Consider the following 12833-nt stretch of genomic DNA (forward strand, 5'->3'; position numbering starts at 1 on the left):
CTGTTTGGATTTATCTGTTACCTAACTTATAGAATAGACTTTTGAACACTGAGCCTTTAAAGTCACATTTTAACATTTTTCTGGGGATTCTTTTGCCACATACAAGGATGTTTTCACAGCTGTCATTTTTGAGATCAGCCTTTCAATTTGTGCAAGACACTTGGTGAATTCTACCCACATACAGGTTTTAGTCTGCCCACTGATATGGTAGTGAAATTGGGAACAAATGCATACATGGAGCTCTTTTGACTTTCCTACCATTCTTCAAATCCTACAATTTCCTATGCATCTCCACTCTAACCATGCAACATAGGAAAAACCAAATCATAGCTCAATCCAATGATAAGATTCCTGTTTAAGTGAATTTAATGTTCTTGTAAACATCAAGATCTTAAGAACTTGCTAAGCCTAGATCTCAAGCTTCAATGGACCCTTTTGTTTGCAAGCTTTGACTTTAACCATCTGCAATGCAGTATTCTAGTAGCAGTTTGCTTTTATTTCAATGTAAAAATGCACCTAAGAGTAAAAATAAAAATCTATGCTATTTGAAAGAGAAAATATGAAGACTGTCAAATGCTTTCATATTGTATCTTTGACAAACAATTTCTTGTTACAGCAATAATAAGCAGAATTTGTGTATACATGAAGATATCTTTATCATTCTCTGACACTTGCTTAAGGACACTGGAATTTTAACACTTCATGCTTAGATAAAACAGTTTGAACCTCTGTTGTGTTTCTTCCTGGAAAGATTCAGCAGTATATCAACTTGCCTTTTGGTTTCCCCCATTATTAGAATAAACAAAGCTGCCACTGTGTTGTGCCTGTGCTGGATGCCTCCATACAGAGGTCCCTGCTCAGTGCTGTAAGTACTCTGTAGCACCAATATGACAAATGCACCAAGATTCACGTTACTTTACAGAAACAGTCCTATGTAAATGTCTGATCACTTAAAGGAAAAGCCCTAAACATTTTATTTGGGAAGTATTTACTGCATAGCATCACAGGGAGAAGCTAGGGCTTCCTGTACCCAGGAGAACAGTGGAAATCCACAGTGAAATCCTGACACCATCAAAATCAGCACAAAACTCTCGCTGATTTCAAGGGAAGCAGAAATATACCTGGACTGACTTTGGACTGTCTATATAATGCAGGATACTGTCCGACTTTAGTGTGCATTTTGTTAGATGCATTTTCATCTCCAAGTAGAAACTATTAGTAAGTCTCAAAGCTTCATCTGCAGTTTCAGTTACTAGCTGGAAACTCAGGCTGGAGACCTGCAAAGTAAAATTAACTTACAGTAAGACACCCACAAGGAGAAAGCTCTTTTGAGGACCACAGAAAAACACTTCACAAAGCTAGTGGCCTCCAGCCTACAAACTGAACTCACTTCTCACCCCTGTAATCTCCTGGACAGAAAGAGAAGCAGAACGTTCAGTAGGCATCACCCATTGCCAGTGTGTATGTAAATTGCAGACAAATCTGCCTACTTGGGAGGCTTTAAAATAACAAATTGGTTCTGTTTCTCACATATCCCATCACTGGATCTTGGTGATACAGCTCAGCAAACGCTTTTTTAAAAAGTGAAGTCTCATTTGTATTCTGTTAATCTCTCCTAGAACACTTCAGAAGAAATATTACTTTAATTTTATACCTTCCCCAGTTCTTCAAAAGCCTATAGTAGCTCATGGAGAGTGGATGAAACCTAATGCCCATTAGTGGCAAACACCCATAGGGAAAGTTCTCCCTCAATCTTTGTCATGTAAGACTCCTGCACTGCAGCATGATTGTCCAATTACTGTGAGATCTCTATCCTTACTGCAAACAGAGCAAACAAGTTTATTAACAGCCATTACTCATTTTCTACAGTAGTTGTGAGCAGACACAGTGTTGCTTGCCAAATGTGAGCAGCAATAATAGTTTGTATCTACACAGAACTCATATCAAATACAGTGAGCAATGGGCTTCACAGGTGAAGAGCTGTAGATGGGTTTAGCTTGATTGTTAAAAAACCCAGCAATTACAAATTACAGTGACAATGCAGTCATTAGACAAATACATTCCCAATAATTACGTAATTTAGATCCAAGAAGGATTAGGGTGCCTTATTACCACACTTCTTTTTACACTCCAGAGTAACAGATTTTTTTTTCTCTGTTGAAGAGATTTAAGGAGCCTTCCAAAGTGTTGATATAACCAGCAAATTGAACTGTACAGTAGGTAACTGCAGCATGCACTAATTTAGCTGACATCAAAAGCAGTTAAATCTTTTGTCTTCATCAGTGAGAGAGAGAATGGCTAACCAGTCCAGAACTTTCATATATTCAGGTGACATCTTAGCTGGAAACATCACAGATCAATACTCAGCTGTAAGCATCACCATAGTTAACAAAAAATACAGTAAATCAGGGACATTTATTTTTAAACTTTAAAACAAGTTATTCCGCAATTAAAGATATGCATTAATTCTGCAATTAAATAGCCAAGTTTCTGGCAAGAAGTTGAAGTATTCAGATATTGGCAAGCAGGTACAGTATTTAGAGGTTATTTGTAACTCCACAGCCTAAGGAGATCTTTCCTTGACTCCAGCTGTCCGTGCACACTGTGACTGTGCATTTAAGACCAAATCATTCTGCTTAGGAATACCACGGGAGATGTAGAGGGCAAGGACATACGGGAGACCTGCCTTACATTCAACTTTATGTATCAACAGAAGGAAGAAGAGCATTTTCCTTTCCAAGATTCACACTCAGCATCCTCAAATACCATGTTAATCTTCTCAAGTATGAAAACTTAATATTCTTTAAGTGTTTTAAAGCACACCACCTACTCTCTAGGCATACAAGCTTTCCATGACACAACTGGTCTTATGCATATTATTTTTACTACTAATATGGGATCCGATCCAGTGCACTTGTACAGATACGAGAAAAAACCTAATCCTATGACTTCTATCCTTTAACAGTATTAAAGTCCGTTAAAGTGTGCAGGCTTCTGCACGCTTTGGCAATAATCTTAACTTTCAATAAAATTCTCTTTTACTCATGAGCACTAAGCTGTTTCAACATTGTGGGCATAACTGTATTTAGTCCAAATACCCTTTTAAAGAATCTTTTTCATATTTAAGATATCACCTCCAAAACACAGTAGGGAAAAGATGCCTTTTGACTTTGGAATAGAAATGTTGCAGCATTAATATTTTTAAGTCTAAAACCAGTGAGAAGCTAGGTAATTAAAAGACGTTTATTCTACCCGATACATTGTTTACAACATACTGGACATCTTCCTCCTTTGAAAATATCAAAGGGTAAAAATATACCATAAGAGACAATCCTAAACTCTAGAGGAAAGGGAAATATGCATAAGCATGTCCTTCCTTTTCTTGTCTCTCAGTTCCAGTTGCTCAGTACTTCCCATCACAAACATGGAGTAGAGTGCTTTCAAAAACGTAGCTGTCTAGAACCGTAGGACAAATAAAAAACAAACCACCTGGAAAATACCTGATCCTCTTGAAGCTGACTGCTCTGGTAGGCTGCTCATAGCACTGAAAATGAGATTCTCTGGTCATAGTCCTGGGTCTAATCCCCAGACAGACCCTCTTCCCCAGGCACAGAACCTCAGAGGAGGTCTTCCTACAGCTTTGGAAAGCAGCTGCTGCAACCCCTTCCACAGCAGGGTGGGCAGCAAGTGTGAGCCACAGATCTGGATGTGCCATTCAAATTTCTACCAGGCTTTGGGTGATCCACACTGAATCCCTCCTTCCATCTGCCATGGAGATGTGGAGTTTCTTTTCACTGCCTGCCTCTCCTTCCCTCATGCAAATTGTTCAAGGCTTGGTAACTTAAATACTCCTGAGGATACCTGCCATATAAAGAAGTTTAACCTATCATCCTTCCTTTCTGCCCTGCAATTACCTCCAAATGAGAGGTTGCACAACAGCAATTTGCTGTTATTACTAACATGCAATCAGAGAACTGAACTCATAGGAAGGAGAAATTTAGGGAAAAAAATCTGCTATCTCCCTTTTCAGACCATCCACCAGCCTATCCAGAAACACCACAACAAAAGAGCACTACAAGACCCAAAGAGAAAGAGTGAACCTTTCACCATTTGTTAGAGTACAAGCCCCTGAACACACAAAGGCACATTACTCTGAGCCCAGAGGCAGGGATGTCATCCTGACTACACAGATCTGCAGCACAGCTACAGTTGCTATTATTACAGACAATTATGTTTGTGTTAACTTTGCCAAACATTGGCTATTTGGGAATTTAAGGAGGCAAGTGTTGTAGGTTGGGTTGGTTTAGTCAGGGATTTTATTAATGTTAGTTAGGTTGGTTCCTTGTACCCCTATTTTTCCCTCACAGTGGTTTGCTCTAAGTTGTTTACCACAGGAGCTCCTGTCACTCACATCTGTCAATCTTCTCACTTCTCAGTTTTCTCCTTACATGGTTCTGTCAGTCAGGGGTTGTCACTCCTTGTTGAGGTGTCAGTCTTGTAACCACTCCCTGCTTCTTCATGAAAGTTCTGCATCAATTACCCCATCTTAGCATTGCTATTTGTCCCAGAACACTGTACCCACCTCTGTTATGTTCCCATAGGTTATTGTGTTCTGTGTCACTCCCCTGTCGTGTGTCCCCATAGGACAAGGCAGGTTTCCACCCCTGTCCGCCCACCCCCTACTTAATCTAATGCTTTCCTTTGTCCCGGGGCCATTTTGCCTTGCATTGCGCTGAGGGCGATTTGCCCCGACCACGCATGGGAGAATAAAACTTCTCAAGCTCGCAAGCAAAGTGTCCTTCTCTCATCCCTTCACTTCCTCTCAGCGTGAAGCTACTGAAGCTGTGTTACCCACGCCGGGACACTCCACAACCCTGGGGTGCCCGCTCACGTGGCGGCTACGGCCTCTCAAAGGCAGCACTAGCCAGCGCTTTTTGACTGCTCGAGGTCGTAGCAGGTAACTGCCGCAGGCAAGCTTTCCAAGTCAAGCACTGACAGAAACACAGCTTCTGATCTTATTTAAATTTCTTTAATGGTATTTTACAAAGCCTTTCAGCATCTTTCTTGTCTTGATGTCCTAAACAAGCTCTATTCCCAAGATTATTTATTCCACTACTAAAAATCAGAAGCCCGAAGACCAGAAAGTACGTGTCAAACTGGTTGAGACTATAAGGCGCACAGATGAAAATGCACTCAAGTAATTACTTTACCTCTACAGGTCAGGAAGTCCATTTTCCTTTCTTAAATAGCTATTTCAGTCCTCACCATAAACTAATAGGCAATTGAACAATACTATCAGGAGTTTAAGCCAGAAATAAAAGACAGTAAGTTTTTGCAAGCTATTCTTCATTCTAGAATTACTGCATGTGGTCACAGTGATCTCTTGTGCTCACACTCACACAGAAGTGTCAGATTTATCTTTTCCCAGAAAAGTCCAAAACAAAGGGGAAAAACCCCTGGCAATGTCCTTTTTGACAGACATACAAGGAATTATTTCCAGAAGGAGGAAAATTTCAGGATCAATGGTAAAAGTAGGCAAAAAGTACCAGGATAAGAAAGAAACAAATGCAAATAAATTTACATTTTTATCTGTAGATCTATTTTCTATGGCATCATTATAGCCAAGAATGTGATAAGACCACAGCAGACTGTAATCCATAATTTGAAGCAATTCACTGAGACCTTGCACAAAGACCATTTTTTTCATGTCAGGCAAATAATCTTAAGCAGTAACAAGGCCACTAATCTAAACGGCAGATAATTTCTTGCAAATCATAACCCAGATGCCATTTTTGGATGTCACTAAAACATCGCTGGCATAGATTTAACTTGTGTATATAGAAGTGTGTGTGTCTGTACATGCCAAATACAGCCCTTCTAGTCCACCCCTTAAGCATGCAAGAAAATCAGGGGTTGCTTAATGTCAGACTCTTGTCTGTCAAGAATCAGGGTGATAAATACAGAATAGAATCTAGAACCTAAAGCATAGTAGTTGAAAACTATCTGATCTTTATCACTGCATTTTTTATTTTCCTCTGGCAGCATTCTTCATTTTCTGTATTCTAGATAAAATACTGTTTACAGTGAAATCTACATTTCATATGCTACTTCTGCCTGCCTTCTTGAAAAGCCTCTACTCTTGCTGAGACTATATTAAACATGCATCAGGTTTTAACACAGTTCATCCCCAACACACTTGTCTCCAAACTATTTCAGGATATTTGAGAATGACAAGATTTCAACGTGGAAAGACACAGAAGTAGCCATGGAAGTAGCCATGGAATCACAGAATCGTTTGGGTTGTAAGGGACCTTTAAAGATAATCTAGTTTCAATGCCCCAACATGTGTAGAGACAACTCTCATTAGACCAGGTTGATCAGGACTCCATCCAACTGGGCCTTAAACACTTCCAGAGACATCCACAACAGAGGGCATCCACAACTTCTCTGGGCAACATTTTCCAATGCCTCACCACCATTCTAAGAATTGTTTCTTAGAATCTAATCTAAACCTCTACTCTTTCACTTCAAAACCATTTCCCCATGTCTATCACTATCTGCCTGCATAAAAATGTCTCTCTCCCTCTTTTATTATAAGCCCCCTTTAAGTACTGGAAGGCTGATATGAGGTTTCCCTGGAGCCTTTGCTTCTCCAGGCTGAACCTAACTCTCTCAAATCATCTGCATAGGCAAGGTGTTCCAGCCCTCTGAACATCATCAAGGTGTTGTGCTTCTGTACATTTCAAATCAGTCTATGACCAGAAATAAATGTGAAGTTTATGTCAGGCTGTTCCCATAGCATGGCAAAACATATCTAACTAATGTGTCCAACATTTTTGTTGTAGAGTCATACCCCATAACAGTATAAAAACAAAAATGGAAGCATGATTATTTTTCCATGAACATGATTTTTCCATAAACTGTTGTCCTAATTTACAAACTGACAAGTTCCTCTATGGAATACATTGCCAAGATAACTTACCAATGTGTCAAAATTTATATGGGCTTTACTTATGTACTATCTTTTTTTTCTGTAGTTTCCAAACCATTACTCCTCCACTAGGACATTTTTCCATATTGAAGTTTCAATTTGCAAGTTTCAGCAGTAACACAACTACTTCTAGTTGCACTACACATTCATCCCCACTACCTGAGAAGTTGTATGGCAAGCATCAGCCTTGACTAATTCTTTAAAAGCACAAGTTTCCAACAATATTGGTTCTCTCCCATACTTCATTACCTTGCTTTTAACTTTGGTAACAAAAACAACTAAGTTTTAATTCATCACGGCTTAAGGTAAAGCAGACATTAAAAACTAAGATTGCATGCCACTGAACTGCTATCCTCTCTGGAAATCAGAAGCTCAGAGACTCCTTTTCACAGCTATAATAAAGCTTTTGAATAGTAGTGTATTTATCATGCATTTGTTAGCTATGCAGCTGCATATTTAGCAAGCTAATGATATCCTGGTGAAATGAAACCAGAGTAACACATTCAACACCTGTATTTGTCTTGAGACAGCAAACAAGACTGATAATTTTTTTACTCCAGAGATTGTCCTGATTAAATGTGAATTAGGGAGAACCTATCATAGGCTTGATAACTTTTTTAATTAAAGTCTTTTATTTTTAGGTTTGAATGGACACGATATGGTTTATTGTTTAGTACCATAGAGAGGCAGACTACTTGATTTGGTTTTTCAACACCTGCTTTGCTTTTCAGCTCTAGAGAAACTTTAGACAGCTTTAGACACACTGTGGTATCTTTCTTACCTTCCTGACTGAAAGCTCTTCCACATGCTGTATCAGAGTGAATTATGTCAGCATGTAGTGACTAGAAGTGACACAGGTCTGGATAGATCGGATCAAAAGCTTTGTTGTTATGCTCGAAGGACACCAGGTGGTGATGTAAGGCTCCTTAGTAGCATATTTGCATTCCTTACATTGTGACATTCATGTTGTCTTTCTCTCCAGGCTACCTTCTCTCATTCAAAATGTGCACTGCTAAAAGCTTTGAGATAAAAATTGGAATACTGGGCCTTGGAAAGTTCAGCCAACATGTTTCTGACAGCATTCTTAAGTGGATACCAGCAAGAAGGGGAAGAGTAAGCCAAGCATACACAAGCACTTTTTCCTGAGCAGTGTCCCTGATGCCAGACAGAAGGTAAGAGTGTTGTAACTCCAAGTCATCTGGATTATTCCAATCCACGCCATTTCCCAACCTGGCCCTAAGAAGTCTTTAATAAGCTTTACCAGACTACTATTTAATGAAAACAGTCTGGTACAAATCTCACTCTACCAGCTTAAAACTAGACACGGCATTCTTAATATTTAAATTTGACACACTGATAAAGTTGTCAGGATCATTCCTATTAAAGTCTTGTATTCACAAACTATCAAAATGCATTTCGAACTTTAGGGAAACAGTGTCATGGTTAATAAGGCTTTACAACATGAGCCATTTACTTTCCCCTTTTTTCATTGTTTTATGCTAAACCCATAATTTGAGTACTTTGTCCTGTTCACTCATACAGTTCAGAAACAAAGGCTATTCCTACTTCTAACACAACATTCCTATACAAGAAACTGATGCACCACTGCAAAGCCTCTGGGTAGAAGAGTTTGAAGAGTTGAACTGTAAAGGCATAAGGACATCATAATTCAGGGCATTCACAATGCTCCTTAGATAATTGAGAATGTCCTGTAACACAGCAGCTACAGAAAAATCTACTACTAAAGAACTTTGAGAGTAAGAAATCAAGTCAGGTATATGTTAACTGACCTTTTTCAACATGCAAAGCAAACATTCAATCTGTGAAATAATTTTATTACTTCTGGCAATGAATTCTTGATAGAAATTAAATAATTGGGCAAAAGATAAATATCAGCACCTGACACTTTTTCCTTCTATAAAGAAAAGCTTTCTACTTAGATATTAGTTTCTATTTTTGTACAAGAGTTATGGATATTTTAAGGAATGCCAATTTTTTTTACTGTGATACACCACACAGATTTGCAGGTGCAGAGCACCTTTTCATGGCCTGTTACAACTACCTGGCACAGCAGTGTCATCAGGGTTTGTGCTGAAATTCACTTTCACTTGGCACCTCCAGTGCAATACACAGATTCCCAGGAATAAGAACTGACAAAGGGGAAAAACTGCTGCTGTTTGCAACTCTGCCTACAAGGGCCAGCAGGCCAAGAGATGCTGTTCTCATGAGAGTGCTTGGTAAAAATTACAGACTTCTATATTAACTCTTTAGGTCATAAGTTCAGTGCAAACTCTGAAAGAGCATTTAAACCAAAGCAGTTTTTAGTAGCTCAAATAATTTTTAATAATTCATCTGTTTTCTGCACTCTTCCTGCTGCATTTCTTTGAATACTTCAGATCTACACTTGCCAACTATTATAAACTATAAAGCCTTCTTGTTACAACTAGCTTCAAGCTGAAAACAAAATTAAAATCTCATCCAATAAAACTCAGATAACAGCAGGCCCACTGTTTTTATGACTAAAATTAAAAGCTTTATTCATATTGCAAAGCAGTCAGAGACAAGATGGAGTAAGCACCGTTCTGACAGGCTCTGCACCAACACAACAGGAGAGAAGCCTCTGCACTAAAAGACTGACAAGTCTAAATCATTAGGGGAGTGTTTTTAGAAGTTTGGGGCACAGAACACCACAGCCTGAAGGAATATTGGCTAGTGTGGAGGAAAACAAGGGAGGAGAGAAGTCAAGTGAATCTACTCTTACACAGAAGGTGAACATTAAGCAGAATCCACCTGGGAGACAGTTTTCAGTGAAAATATTTCAGTGAACACTAATTTAAAGCAAATATAAGATACAAAATTTATAGATTTTTGAAGAAATATTGTGCTGAAACTCCTGTAAAAGCAAAGCAGATCCAGAAATTCATCCTACTATATAAACAAGTATAATTTTCATAGTACTTTTAACATGTTCCTCTACCATATGACTCTACGTGTTAAAATATTATAGCTACAGCTTTCCTTATGTGATTAATCAAGCATTTATTTTCAGTCTCTGGAAGGATTTCAAGCTGAAATGTGGGGTCTAGACCTAGACTGAAAAAAGAAAAAAATAATAGATAACTGGAAAAAATAATTGCTATATTAACTAGGTAGGCTAAGTCTAACTTTAGTAATTAAAAGGATGAAAATGCTGACATGGCTACTTGCCATTATCCCTCCACAGTGTGAAAAAAAGTAACCATCAAGTTGAAGTCCATTTAAAAAGCACTAAAGATGAATAATGGGGGTGAGAGTAAAAGCACAAGGACAGGAAAGCAAACAGGTATGTAAAAATGAACACACATGCGTGCTCTTACTGACTGCCATGTATCAGTAATAAACTGCCTGAAAATTAACAATGACTAACCTCCACATTTTAGTGAAACTGTGCATCAGGCTCACACAGCAAGGCAGAGCTGGAGGTTTGAGTCCATCCATTTGAAGGAGGAGGCCAGGAACACCATACAGAATCAGATATTTCACATAAAAAAAAAGTACTTGAGCTAAAGCCAGGCCACCTAAAATAAAAAATAACAAAACAAGAAAACATACCTTAAACAAGTCCTGAAATATTTTAAAAACCTGTTAATACTGATTACCTTCAAACAACAATATTATTCCAAGAACTAAGGCAAGCATCATTGTGTGATGGGATACACAACATTTGTCTCTTCACAAGAGACACAGCACACAAGCCCATGCATTTATGACATTAGGCACATATACAAAAGGGTACCATCATTCCAGTATGAAGGCACAAATCTGCATCTGTAGGTCCACTCTCAAAAATCTCTGGACTGTGCGTGTTGACTGCTATGAAAAAAAAACAACTGACTTATGTTGAGCTAAAAATCAGATTATACCAATATAAGCAATGAACATTTACCACAGGAACAGTAAATTTATCTTTGCAAAAAACCCCAACCAACCACTCTACATTTGTTGCTCCAGAACAGCCGTAAACAATGGTTATAGCTGCATGTTACCCTGACATCCCCACAAACATTCCATGCCCCATCAGATTGACTCCCCCCAAAAAATACCCCTACTGATGCCTTGTGAAGGCTGACCTGGAACAGAGGCTAGTCAGAGTTAAAGAATAAAGTAGGGATTTATTAAAAGGCCTCAATGGATACACCTTGGGCAGTACAAGAGCCCAGCCAAGGCTACACCCAAGATGAACCCAAAATGATCACAAAATAGATGACCAGTCACAAGATCTCTCACTTTTATAAGTTCTGGTCCATTTGCATATTGGAGTTAATTGCTCAGTTATAGCTTTAACTTATGAAGTCCCATCCTTCTTATTTCTCTCTTCAGTCCACGTTGTTTATGCTCTTGGGCCTGAGATTTGGGTGGTTGTCCTTGGTCCCAAGCTAGGAAAGGAATTGTTTTGTCTACCTACTCTGTGAAGAGAGCTTACCATCCCTTAATATGAAGATCAGAACTACACACTAAAGCAGTACAGAATCTGAAAAATATAACAGCTGAAACCTAAGGCATCACTACAAGATCCCCTTCTGCTACATCCAAGGCACAGAAAACTGGGACTCCACTTGGCATAATGGTTAAAGCATATTTCAGTTTTTAAATCCACAGACAAAGGTCTCCTTAAGGTCCTGTAGCTGCCTTAATTCCAAAGGAGAAATTTCATCAGTGTGCTTGCTCACAACCTCAGGTTATGACACAAACTCCAGCATCTTACACAGATCTGAGATGAAAACCATACATAGTCTCATTATTATTATTCATGCAATTAACAACCTTTGAATGCATTATAAAGGAAGATTATTCCTCCTAATATTCTAAATGTTCTTTGTTGAAAAAGGTAGTATTGACCAATAAGTAAAAATACAGTAAAAAGCAGAAGCCAACACCTTTACAGAAACTGGTGAGGTCACTGCTGAAGGACCCAATAACTTTGGTGAACTTCTCCATCTGACAGTTGACATACAGAAAATCTCACCACAAAGAAGGGAAACTAAAATTATACTTCAATACAGAAAAAAAAAATTATAAAATGCAATTGCTACATCTACTTCTACTCCAGTGCTCTGCTTTTGCTCAGTTATATTACCTAACTTGACTGAAGGACTTTAGACATTCAACACCATTTTAAAACCTTCCAGCAGACTGTCCTTGGACACAGCAGCAGTACAACTTCATGAACATTTAAGTAACCTGTCTTTTTTTTAAAGGGGGGGAAAATCTCTATTGCATTCTGCTGACTAATGAGTATACTATGGATGACAACCAAAAGCTAAGCATTAAAAATTCATCTACTGAATAATAACCTAGAGTGAAATTCTGGCACTAACAGTGTAAAATGCAAAATTCCTGCTGACCTACACATGGCCACTATTTTGCTACAACAATCCAACATTTTTAGTTTTGATATCATAATCCATGTACACAATAAGAAACAGTTGTGCCATGCAAGATAAAAATTGATGTTAGAACAAAATACTGAGACATGAAGCTTATGTTATTTTACTTCAGGGAAGCAGGCATCAAGTATTCAATAACATTTTTCCCCAGAGGAAAACAAACAATCAGAAGCACAATTTGGATACTAGCCAATTAGCTCCACATTAGATTACTGCTAAATCATCTGTACAGCCAAATTTCTGCTTTAGTTCCCTTCTCATTCAGTGTCTCATTTCTTTTCTGACAAATTTCATTGGAGAGCTGAACACTGACACCCACACAAACCAATTATGAAGATCACAGCTGTCTGTGAAGTAGTAAAATTCAAAATCCTTTGGCTGCACTTGATGGAAAGGTATTTAGAAACAGGCTTCCA

At 38.5% G+C, this 12833-nt stretch overlaps 1 protein-coding gene across 3 annotated transcripts in view; it reads right to left on the reverse strand.

The window, feature by feature from the left end:
- HHAT (hedgehog acyltransferase) overlaps nucleotides 1–12833 on the reverse strand; it is a 138989-nt gene that overhangs the window by 111064 nt on the left and 15092 nt on the right. For all 3 annotated transcript variants that reach the window (XM_053974439.1, XM_053974438.1, XM_053974437.1), the window contains one exon: nucleotides 10398–10548. In XM_053974439.1, coding sequence (XP_053830414.1) covers nucleotides 10398–10548 — 151 coding nt within the window. The remainder of the gene's footprint in view (nucleotides 1–10397; nucleotides 10549–12833) is intronic.

This window comes from Vidua macroura, chromosome 3 (genome assembly GCF_024509145.1).
Source record: "Vidua macroura isolate BioBank_ID:100142 chromosome 3, ASM2450914v1, whole genome shotgun sequence".
Taxonomy (NCBI): Eukaryota; Metazoa; Chordata; class Aves; order Passeriformes; family Viduidae; genus Vidua; species Vidua macroura.